General features: G+C 44.3%; 1 protein-coding gene across 3 annotated transcripts in view; it reads left to right on the top strand.

The window, feature by feature from the left end:
- Positions 1 to 12,398, top strand: part of LOC120023564 (ribosomal protein S6 kinase alpha-1) — a 139,746-nt gene that overhangs the window by 114,095 nt on the left and 13,253 nt on the right. For all 3 annotated transcript variants that reach the window (XM_038967596.1, XM_038967594.1, XM_038967597.1), the window contains 6 exons: positions 202 to 344; positions 4,564 to 4,634; positions 5,543 to 5,631; positions 5,803 to 5,867; positions 6,674 to 6,776; positions 7,010 to 7,140. In XM_038967596.1, the coding sequence (XP_038823524.1) occupies positions 202 to 344; positions 4,564 to 4,634; positions 5,543 to 5,631; positions 5,803 to 5,867; positions 6,674 to 6,776; positions 7,010 to 7,140 (602 nt within the window). The remainder of the gene's footprint in view (positions 1 to 201; positions 345 to 4,563; positions 4,635 to 5,542; positions 5,632 to 5,802; positions 5,868 to 6,673; positions 6,777 to 7,009; positions 7,141 to 12,398) is intronic.

Raw genomic sequence — 12,398 nt, 5'->3', positions numbered from 1 at the left:
TTCCAAAAATGTTGATTCATTAAAATCAACACAATAATTCACATTTACTGTTGCTGCAGGATTATTTTCCTGCTGTGATTAAAACTGGTCAAATTAAGATCCTACACCTGTATGCCTGCCTGTCCACTGTGTATTCATGATGTGTGTTTATAATAGTACCGGTAGTTGAATAGTGACTGACTTGTGGTGTTTACACCCCAGATTTTGGCCTGTGTAAAGAGGCCGTTGACCATGAGAAGAAAGCCTACTCCTTCTGCGGTACGGTGGAGTACATGGCACCAGAGGTGGTGAACAGGCAGGGCCACATCCACAGTGCAGACTGGTGGTCGTTTGGGGTACTGATGGTGAGTCATCGTATCTAATTTCAAATCGAATGTTATTCGTCACATGCACATACATATACAACAGGTGTAGTAGACCTTACAGTGAAATGCTTACTTACAAGCCCCTAGCCAACAAAGCAGTTTTAAAAGTACGAATAAGAAATGAAAGTAACAAGTAGTTAAAGAGCAGCAGTAAAATAACAATAGCGAGACTATATACAGGGGGTACCGGTACAGAGTCAATGTACCAGTATCGACCGGTTAGTCGAGGTGATTTGTATATGTTGGTAGAGTTATTAAAGTGAAGATGCATAGATATAACAGAGTAGCAGCAGCGTAAAAGAGGGGGGGATACAAATAGTCTGGGTAGGCATTTGATTAGATGTTCAGGAGTCTTATTTTTATTTCACCTTTATTTAACCGGGTAGACCAGTTGAGAACAAGTTCTCATTTACAACTGCGACCTGGCCAAGATAAAGCAAAGCAGTGCGACAAAAACAACACAGTTACACATGGAATAAACAAACGTGCAGTCAATAACACAATAGAAAATTCCAAAGGCACTCGCACATCTGAGCAATCCTTTTGCAGGTGCATGGTAACAGTTGGACAAGATGAGGGGGAAAAGGAAACCGCACACTGCTCTTGATTGTATCACTGATCTTCAATAAGCTTCCAGTTGAAGTCGGAAGTTTACATACACTTAGGTTGGAGTCATTAACTCGATTTTCAACCACTCCACAAATTTCTTGTTAAATAACTTTGGTTTGGCAAGTCGGTTAGGACATCTACTTTGTGCATGACACAAGTAGTCTTTCCAACAATTGTTTACAGACAGATTTTTTCACGTATAATTCACTGTATCACAATTCCAGTGGGTCAGAAGTTTACATACACTAAGTTGACTGTGCCTTTAAACAGCTTGGAAAATTCCACAAAATGATGTCATGGCTTTAGAAGCTTCTGATAGGCTAATTGACATCATTTGAGTAAGACTCCAGCTTCAGTGATTTTTGCTATTCGTTCCAGTCATTGGCAGCAGAGAACTGGAAGGAAAGGCAGCCAAAGGAGGTGTTGGCTTTGGGGATGACCAGTGAAATATACCTGCTGGAGCGCGTGCTACGGGTGGGTGTTGCTATGGTGACCAGTGAGCTGAGATAAGGCGGGCTTTACTTAGCAAAGACTTATAGATGACCTGGAGCCAGTGGGTTTGGCGACGAATATGTAGTGAAGGCCAGCCAACGAGAGCATAGAGGTTGCAGTGGTGGGTAGTATATGGGGCTTTGGTGACAAAATCGATGTCACTGTGATAGACTGCATCCAATTTGCAAATTACATCACCGAAGTCAAGGATCGGTAACATAATCAGTTTTACGAGGGTATGTTTGGCAGCATGAGTGAAGGAGGCTTTGTTGCGAAGTAGGAAGCCGATTCAAGATTTAGTTTTGGATTGGAGATGCTTAATGTGAGTCTAGAAGGAGAGTTTACAGTCTAACCAGACACCTAGGTATTTGTAGTTGTCCACATATTCTAAGTCAGGAACCGTCCAGCGTAGTGATGCTGGACGGGCGGGCAGGTGTGGGGAGCGATCGGTTGAAGAGCATGCATTTAGTTTTACTTGCATTTAAGAGCAGTTGGAGGCCACGGAAGGAGAGTTGTATGGCATTGAAGCTCGTCTGGAGGTTTGTTAGCACAGTGTCCAAATATGGGCCAGATATATACAGAATGGTGTCGTCTGCGTAGAGGTGGATCAGAGAATCACCAGCAGCATGAGCGACATCATTGATAAATACAGAGAAAAGAGGCGGCCCGAGGATTGAACCCTGTGGCACCCCCATAGAGACTGCCAGAGGTCCAGACAACAGGCCCTCCGATTTGACATACTGAACTCTATCTGAGAAGTAGTTGGTGAACCAGGCGAGGCAGTCATTTGAGAAGCCACGGCTGTTGAGTCTGTCGATAAGAATGGGTTGTGACAGTCGAAAGCCTTGGCCAGGTCGATGAAGATGGCTGCACAGTACTGTCTTTTTTCGATGGCGGTTATGATATTGTTTAGGACCTTGAGCGTGGCTGCGATGCACCTATGACCAGCTCTGAAACCAGATTGCATGGTGGAGAAGGTATGGTGGGATTCGAAATGGTCTGTGATCTGTTTGTTAACTTGGCTTTCGAAGATTTTAGAAAGGCAGGGCAGGATGGATATAGATCTATAACAGTTTAGGTCTAGAGTGTCTCCCCCTTTGAAGAGGGGGATGACCGCGGCAGCTTTCCAATCTTTGGGGATCTCAGACGATACGAAAGAGAATAGGCTAGTAATAGGGGTTGCAACAATTTTGGTGGATAATTTTAGAGAGGGTCCAGATTGTCTAACCCAGCTGATTTGTAGGGATCTAGATTTTGCAGCTCTTGCAGAACATCATCTGTCTGAATTTGGGTGGAGAAGCGTGGGGGGCTTGGGAAAGTTGCTGCAGGGGGTGCTGAGATGTTGGCCGGAGTAGGTGTAGCCAGGAGGAAAGCATGGCCAGCCGTAGAGAAATGCTTATTTAAATTATCGATTATCGTAGATTTATCGGTGGTGACTGTGTTTCCTATCCTTAGGATAGGTGCTCTTATTCTCCATTGACTTTACGGTGTCCCAAAACTTTTTGGAATTAGTGCTTCAGGATGCAAATTTCTGTTTGAAAAAGTTAGCCTTTGCTTTCCTAACTGACTGAGTGTATTGGTTCCTGACTATTGCGGGAGCTATTCGATGCAAATGCAAAACGCCGCAGGATGTTTTTGTGCTGGTCAAGGGCAGTCAAGTCTGGAGTGAACCAAGGACTATATCTGTTCTTAGTTCTACATTTAAGATGGTCAGGAAAGCACTTTTTAAAGAGCAACCAGGCATCCTCTACTGACGAGATGAGGTCAATATCCTTCCAGGATACCTGGGCCAGGTTGATTAGAAAGGCCTGCTCGCTGAAGTGTTTTAGAGAGCGTTTGACAGTGATGAGAGGTGAAGGTTTGACCGCAGACCCATTACACCCGCAGGCAATGAGGCAGTGATCGCTGAGATCCTGGTTGAAGACAGCAGAGGTGTATTTGGAGGCCAAGTTGGTCAAGATGATATCTAAGAGTGTGCCGTTGGTTACGGATTTAGGGTTGTACCTGGTAGTTTCCTTGATAATTTGTGTGCGATTGAGGGCATCTAGCTTAGATTGCAGGACGGCCGGGGTGTTAAGCATGTCCCGGTTTAGGTCACCTAACAGTACGAACTCTGAAGATAGATGGGGGGGGGGCGATCAATTCACGTATGGTGTCCAGGGCACTGCTGGGGGCTGAAGGGGGTCTATAATAAGCAGCAACGGTGACAGACTTGTTTCTGTAAAGATGGATTTTTAAAAGTAGAAGCTTGAATTGTTTGGGCACAGACCTGGATAGTATTATGGCTTGGGGGTAGAAGCTGTTTAGAAGCCTCTTGGACCTAGACTTGGCGCTCCGGTACCGCGCGCCGTGCGGTAGCAGAGAGAACTATGACTAGGGTGGCTGGAGTCTTTGACTATTTTTATGGCCTTCCTCTGACACCGCCTGGTATAGAGGTCCTGGATGGCAGGAAGCTTGGCCCCAGTGATGTACTGGGCCGTGCGCACTACCCTCTGTAAGGCCTTGCGGTCGGAGGCCGAGCAGTTGCCATACCAGGCAGTGATGCAACCAGTCAGGATACTCTCGATGGTGCAGCTTTAGAACCTTTTTGAGGATCTGAGGACCCATGCCAAATCTTTTCACTCTCCTGAGGGGGAATAGTTTTTGTTGTGCCCTCTTCACGACTGTCTTGTTGTGCTTGGACCATGTTCGTTTGTTGATGTGGACACCAAGGAACTTGAAGCTCTCAATCTCCTCCACTACAGCCCTGTGGATGAGAATGGGGGCGTGCTCGGCCCTCCTTTTCCTGTAGTCCACAACCATCTCCTTTGTCTTGATCACGTTGAGGGAGAGGTTGTCCTGGCACCACACGACGTAGTCTCTTGGGTCATATTCATTAGTCCACAACATAGTAAAACGCTTTGCAAATGAAAATGATCATTAGCTGTTCAGGTAGTTCCTGTTTGTCTGTTTTCTTCCATTTGAACACAATCCTTGTAATGCAGACAATCAAACAAACATGAATATGATGTGTGTGTTTGCGTCAGAGCCCTAGAATAGAATTGAATGTCAAAGGCATGGGGGTTTTAAAAATATGGTGGTTGTATTTGTTTCACAGTTTGAGATGCTGACTGGATCGCTACCGTTCCAAGGAAAGGACCGCAAAGAGACCATGAACCTGATCCTCAAGTAAGTAGACACAATCACAGGCTAGTGTCTGTATGCAGTTAACCCACTCTTCCCCGGACGCCGATGACGTGGATGTCGATTAAGGCAGCCCCCCCTTACCTCTTTGATTCAGAGGGGTTGAGTTAAATGAGGAAGACACATTTCAGTTGAGTGCATTGTTGTACAACTGACTAGGTATCCCCCTTTCCCTATTCCTTAATTATCAGGGCCCGTATCCACTAAGCGTCTGAGTCGGAGTGCTGATCTAGAATCTGTCCATATAATCTTATTCATTATGATCTAAAATACAAATCCAGCCTAGGTCAGCACTCCTACTCTGAGACACTTTGTGGATATGGGCCCAGAGCTCTACTACACTAAACAAAAATATAAACGCAACATGTAAAGTGTTGGTTGTGTGAGCTGAAATAAAAAATCCCAGAAATGTTACGTACGCACAAGAAGTGTATTTCTCTCAAAATGTTTGCACGACTTTGTTTACATCCATGTTACTGAGCATTTCTCCTTTGCCAGGATAATCCATCCACCTGACGGGTGTGGCATTTCAAGAAGCTGATTAAACAGCATGATCATTACACAGGTGCCCCTTCTGCTGGGGACAATACAAGGCCACTAAAACGTGCAGTTTTGTCAAACAACACAATGCCACAGATGTCTCAAGTTTTGATGGAGTGTGCAATTGGCATGCTGACTGCAGGAATTTCCACCAGAGCTCTTGCCAGAGATTGAAATTTGAAATTGTTGCAGACTGCATTTATATTTTTGTTCAGTATATTTATTTAGCCTGGTTGAACCAGACTGAAAGCTGCGTTCAGGAAAACAATGGTGAACGTTCCGCAGCGTTGAATCTGGATAAACAAGTCTACTATTTATTAGCCTTTTGGATATAACAATGTCTCCCCCTGCAGGGCAAGATTGGGAATGCCCCAGTTCCTGAGTTCAGAGGCCCAAAGTCTCCTCAGAGCTCTGTTCAAGAGGAACCCCACCAACAGACTGGGTGAGTAGTCCGTAACTATACAGTATGTACTTACCCACTAGCTAATGACAGTGGTTGTTCCACTAGTAGAGTAATTACTTTGGTATAATAAGGCCTATTTTATGTTAAGCATAGAGCTTTTGCATAGGTTGTATGCAGTAATCCATACAAACGGTGTGATTGGTTGGACAGGGTCGGGGGCGGACGGTGCAGAGGAGATCAAACGCCACACTTTCTTCTCCACCATAGACTGGAATGTGAGTGGCACCTCTTCTGACACCTTGTACTACATTTCTATCAGGGAATCAGATTATCATTCAATGAGCATTTTAAAATAAGCCATGTTCTTAAATAATTCCCAAGTCACCATTGCTTTAGCAAGGGGTGAAAGTAAACCGGTCAGCTACGGAGTACCGGCAAAATAAATAGTGGGGGTACGCTGTACCGATAAAACATGAGTCAATCACAATAATTTCCACAAAAATGGCAAGAAAACTGTAGGCTATTACACCATTTATTATTACCGCCTGTCAGTTCAATGAGAAATTAGCAAATGGAGTTGAAACGGGTGGTATACGCTCCAAAATGCGGTGTGGTTCGACGTGAACGCTGAATGAATTTTGCAAAGGCAGAGATGACTCACCAAGACGTGCACGAGCAGCAAGACGCATCAATCAGGCCACAAGAATAAGCCTATTATGACAATTGCCGAATGTCATTACACGTTTTGGTGTTTTGCAACCGATGTCTCTTTCTATTCTGTACATGGCAGGTGCACAGTGCACTGTTTGGATGTTGGGATTAGTTTAGAGTGGAGGAACAGGCACAGGGAGCCTACTTTTTGAAGTGATTTGTTTGACAATCAGATGAAAAGCATCATGACTGGTTGGGTTTATACCACATTAGGTAATGCTGTAAATTTTTACAGTTAAAAGGGACATTTATCCTATTAGGCCCATAAAATAGCTTGTGCACACAAAGGTCTCGTACCAGTTAGAAATGAAGTCTACAGGACTTTCACCCTTGGTTTTAACCCCTTCAGAAACTATTTTAACCCTTTCAGAAACTGTTCCGGCGAGAAATCCATCCCCCGTTCAAACCGGCGGTGGCCCGACCGGACGACACCTTCTACTTTGACTCAGAGTTCACCTCCCGCACACCCAAAGGTAAGAGGTTAAAGTTGACAAGAGTAACTTGTCCTAGCATGACAACAGGTCTGACTGAATCAGACCACACTCTATCATATCAATGATAATGAAATATGAAAGCTGTAGCAATCCTAAAATGGTTGCTGTTTGTATGTTGCTTACATCGCCTTGGAGCAAGGCAGTCTATCGTGAAGTGTGTATGTGTGCGCCTGTGTATATGACCTTGTGCTCTCTCGCTGACCTCTCCCCAGACTCCCCAGGCGTTCCACCCAGTGCCGGAGCTCACCAGCTCTTCCGGGGCTTCAGCTTTGTCGCCCCGGCCATGCTGGAGGAGGAGGGATCATTGGAGCCTGCCAAGCCTGCACCACACCCAGTGGTTCAGGTCAGCTGTCAGTCACAGATGGGACAAAGCCACTCAGCTCCTCCCATATCTCCTATAAGAATAATAGAAGGTTACATATATTCCCACAAGGGACCATTTTGTTTCAAACCAAATACAAGAAAGAATCCAGAGAGCTCTCCCACACACAGCCAGGTTTTGGGGCCAGTTTACAGGTTCAGATAGTTTTTTAGTCCAGTGTAAGGCTCTATGTCAACAGAGTTTTTCTGTTGGGCAAGCTTTTCAAATCAAATTTTATTTGTCACATGCGCCGAGTACAACAGGTGTAGATCTTACCCGTGAAATGCTTACTTACAAGCCCTTAACCAACAAAACAGTTTAAAAAAAATAGTTAATAAAATATTCACTAAATAAACTAAAGTTTAAAAAAAATAGTTAATAAAATATTCACTAAATAAACTAAAGTTAAAAAAAATCTAGTCTGTCCAACCTTTCTGAATTCTTAAATCTTTTAGCTAAGCTTTTAGGATTGTGTAATTATGTGTAAATATCAAACATATATGTTTATTTTGAATAATGTGTATATAAACTATGTAAATACAAATTATTTGATTTATGTAAATTTCATGAATACTGTATATGTCTATTTTGAGTTTATAAATCAAAAAGTAACAAGAAATGTACATAACAATAACGAGACTATATACAGGGGGTACTGAGTCAATGTGTGGGGGTACAGGTCAGTTGAGGTCATTTGTAAAGTGACTATGCATAGATAATAAACAGCGAGTAGTAGCAGTGTAATAAAAGGGGGGTGGGGGGGTCAATGTAAATAGTGCAGGTGGCCATTAGATTAGTTTAGTTGTATGGCTTGGGGGTAGAAGCTTTTTAGAAGCCTCTTGAACCTAGACTTGGCACTCCGGTATGGCTTGCCGTTCGGTAGCAGAGAGAACAGTCTATGACTTGTGTGGCTGGAGTCTTTGACAATTTTTCGGGCATTTCTCTGACACAGCCTAGATTATAGGTCCTGGATGTCAGGAAGCTTGGCCCCAGTGACATACTGGGCCATACGCACTACCCTCTGTAGCGCTTTACGGTCAGATGCCGAGCAGTTGCCATACCAGGCGGTGATGCAACCGGTCAGGATGCTCTCGATGGTGCAGCTGTAGAACTTTTTGAGGATCTGCGGACCAATGCCATATCTTTTCAGTCTCTTGAGGGGGAATAGGTTTTGTCGTGCCCTCTTCCCGACTGTCTTGGTGTGTTTGGACTATGATAGTTTGTTGTTGATGTGGACACCAAGAAACTTGAAACTCTCGACCCTTGCCACTTCAGTCCCGTTGATGTTAATGGGGGTCTGTTCGGCCCTCCTTTTCCTGTAGTCCACGATCAGCTCCTTTGTCTTGCTCACATTGAGAGAGGTTGCCAGGTCTCTGACCTCCTCCCTATAGGCTGTCTCATCGTTGTTGTTGATCAGTCCCCTCCTGTACTCCCTGTTCACCCATGACTGTTGTGTCACAGCAAACTTAATTTTGGTGTTGGAGTTGTGCTTGGCCACGCAGTCATGGGTGAACAGGGAGTACAGGAGGGGCCTAGGGATTCTGGCATGATGGTGTTGATGTGAGTCATGAACAGCCTTTCAAAGTACTTCATGGCTACTGACGTGAGTGCTACGGGGCAGTAATCATTTAGGCAGGTTACCTTCGCTTTCTTGGGTACAGGGATTATGGTGGTCTGTTTGAAACATGTTGGTATTACAGACTCGGCCATAGAGAGTTTGAAAAGTCAGTGAAAACACTTGCCAGTTGGTCCGTGCATGCTTTGAGTACACGTCCTGGTAATCTGTCTGGCTCCGCGGCTTGTTAACCTATTTAAAGGTCTTGCTCACATCGGCCATCGGCTACGGAGAGCGTGATCACACAGTCATCCGGAACCACTGGTGCTCTCATGCATGCGTTGGTGTTGCTTGCCTATAAGCGAGCGTAAAAGGCATTTAGCTCGTCTGGTAGGCTCGTGTTGGGTTTCCCTTAGTAGTCTAATAGTTTTCACATCCGACGATCGTCAGAGCCGGTGTAGTAGGATTCATTCTTAGTCCTGTATTGATGCTTTACCTGTTTGATGGTTCGTCGGAGGGCATAGCAGGATTTCTTATATTCAACCAGATTAGTGTCCCGCTCCTTGAAAGCGGCATGCTCTAGCCTTTAGCTCAGTGCGGAAGTTGCCTGTAATCCATGGCTTCTGGTTGGGAAATGTACGTACGGTCACTTTGGGGACGGCGAAGTCGATGCACTTATTGATCAAGCCGATGACTGAGGTGGTATACTCCTCAATCATACATGATTCCATATGTGTTATTTCATAGTTTTGATGTCTTCACTACTATTCTACAATGTAAAAATAAAGAAAAACCCTGGAATGAGTAGGTATTCAAATGTGTTCAGGAATAATCCAATTAACCTAAATAGCATCGTAACAGTAATCAAAATGCAATCTATACGCATGTACACTGGAAGAATTTAGACAAGATATACTAAGAATGATATGTACAGCAGTAGATATTACATTGAGCTATGTCAAGTGTATATATATATATGTGTGTGTGTGTGTGTGTATGTATATGTGTGTATATATATATATAATAGCGTTGTTTGCACTACAATCTGTTCAGTCATACCTTGCCACCGTGATATATAGGCCTAAAGGCCGAGACAAGAAGACACAGTGGCAGTAATAAATACAACCACACCTTTGTTTCATCACAAAACCCGAGAGCAACCTCTATCCAGTGTAGTCCACAAAGCATATTGCATGTAACAAACAGTTACATGACCTACAGGTCAAGCAAGTTAAAGTTTTCAACGTTTTCGGACTGCTAAACAACTATTGATGTAGAACCACGGAGAGTTTTACTGCAAGTTGCAAAGAAAACAGGAGCTGCCACCACTATTCCAACCAGCACCATTTCAACTTTAAGATTTCATCATCATCAATGCTTAGTCAACTAAAAGATACCAAAAATGATTTAGTCCAATCAACATAAGATAAATAGTGAGCTCCAAAGTATTGGAACAGCGACACATTTTTTTGTTTTTTTGGCTCTGTACTCCAGCAGTTTGGATTTGAAATGATACAATGACTATGAAGTTAAAGTGCAGACTGTCAGCTTTAATTTGAGGGTATTTTCATCCATATCTTGTGCGCCAGGACCATTCACAGTTGCGCTCACTCAGTTTAGCTCAACGCTGATTGGCTACTATTTTATAAAAAAATGTATCAAGGGAGGCCATATGCTTGATGGCATTCAATGCTGCGGGCGGCAACAATATCATACTCGTTTTGACCAGACAGCATTAGATAGATGGGCTGCACATACTGAGATAGAGGGGTGCTGTTTCGCTCGTTCTGATGCTTTTTGAGATACAAACTGAAGGAAAATTATGAAACAGATAGACGAGAGATACATTTTTTTTTTTTTTTTTCATTTTTGGGGCAAGCCTGGCTTCCCTTGGCATCCATGAATACACGCCACTGAAACAGTAAAACTAAATACAAAGAAGAAATATTAGAATGAGTTATGTCTGGAATGCAGTATTTACAGTAAATACTCAGTGTGAAATGGGAAGTGTCCAGTGGTTCAATGTCTCTATGACATGGGACAACAGCGTTGGGTGCGTGTGTTTGTGAGTATGAGGTGTGTGTGTGTGCATCACCTGGTAGATGGCTAGTGATGGCTGTTCAACAGTCTGATGCCTGGTAATAGAAGCTGGGTTTTTTTCTCTCAGTCTTGGTACTGCGTTGTCTCTGTCTGCCAGACGCTAGCCGAGTGAACAGTCCGTAGTTCAGTTGACTGAGGTCCTTAATGGAATGGGGTGTGGCTGTGTGGACGAATATTTAAAAAATAATAAACACATTGATTGTTGTGTTTGTAAAGCAGTTGTAGCCTTGCTACGCCATCAGACGTCTTTTGTCCTCATCTTGTCGTGTCCCGTGTATAAATCGTGTATATATTTTTATATATTTTTTCTTAGCATATATTTTTTTCTTAACCTCAACATACTCTCCTACAATCCGCCTCACCCAATGTGGTATGAATCTGCTATTTTCTTCACTTTTGAACCAAAACCCCCAACAGAAGCTAGCCAGCTAACTAGCTACTAGCTAATAGTCATCTAGCCACTGCTAGCGGTCATCAGCTACCTTTTAGCCTGGACAACTCTCGCCAGTCTGCACAGCGCGACTCAAACCAGAGCAAATCGGACATATTTTTCTCCATATCTCCGGATTCCTACCGCAAGCTCTGAACCTTTTCACCTGGATCCTCGCAGCTAGCTAGGTGCTATCCGCGTGGCCAAGAACCAACTAGCCTGGAGCTAGCCTTTGCTAGGCCTATCTCCCGGCTAGCCGAAGAGGTCCATCAGCCACTCCTTGGGCTACAATACCTATTTTACCAATTGGCCTGGACCCCCACCTACCCATCATGACTGGACTACTGACGTAATTCGCCCGAGGTTTTTTTTTCAACTGGCTCCTCTGTCGCGACGTCCCCTGAATGCCCATCTGCTAGCCGTGGCACGCTAGCTGTCTAGAGCATATCTGACTGTTAGCTTAAGAGGCCCATCGGACAATTTCTTAGCCCCCTATACCTATTTTGCCAAATGGCCTGGACCCTTTTACCACACGGAGCCCTGATGATCCACGACGACTGGTCTGCCGACGTAACGAGGGAGCTATAACTGACTTCTTCTGTCGCGACGTCCCTCTAAGGCCCTTCTGCTAGCTTGCTAGCCCCAGCCCGCTAGCTGCCTGAATTGCCGTGTCTCCGGCCCGCCGAGCCACTCACTGGACCCCTATGATCACTCGGCTAAGCATGCCTCTCCCTAATGTCAATATGCCTTGTCCATTGCTGTTTTGGTTAGTAATTATTGCCTTATTTCACTGTAGAGCCTCTAGCCCTGCTCAGTACGCCTTAGTTAACCCTTTAGTTCCACCTTCCACACATGCGGTGACTGCACCTGGTTTAAATGTTTCTAGAGACAATATCTCTCTCATCGTCACTTAATACCTAGGTTTACCTCAACTCTATTCACATCCTACTGTCTCCTGTCTTATTATCCAGGTCTGTGCCCAAACAATTTGAGCTTCTACTTTTAAAAATCCACCTTTCCAGAAAGAAGTCTACCACCGTTGCCGCTTGCTATAGACCCCCTTCAGCCCCCAGCTGTGCACTGGACACAATATGTGAATGAATTGCCCCCCATCGATCTTCAGAGCTCGTGCTGTTAGGTGACCTAACCTGGGAC

The sequence above is a fragment of the Salvelinus namaycush genome, chromosome 28 (assembly GCF_016432855.1).
Source record: "Salvelinus namaycush isolate Seneca chromosome 28, SaNama_1.0, whole genome shotgun sequence".
Taxonomy (NCBI): Eukaryota; Metazoa; Chordata; class Actinopteri; order Salmoniformes; family Salmonidae; genus Salvelinus; species Salvelinus namaycush.
This window is presented reverse-complemented; position numbering and strand designations above follow the sequence as displayed.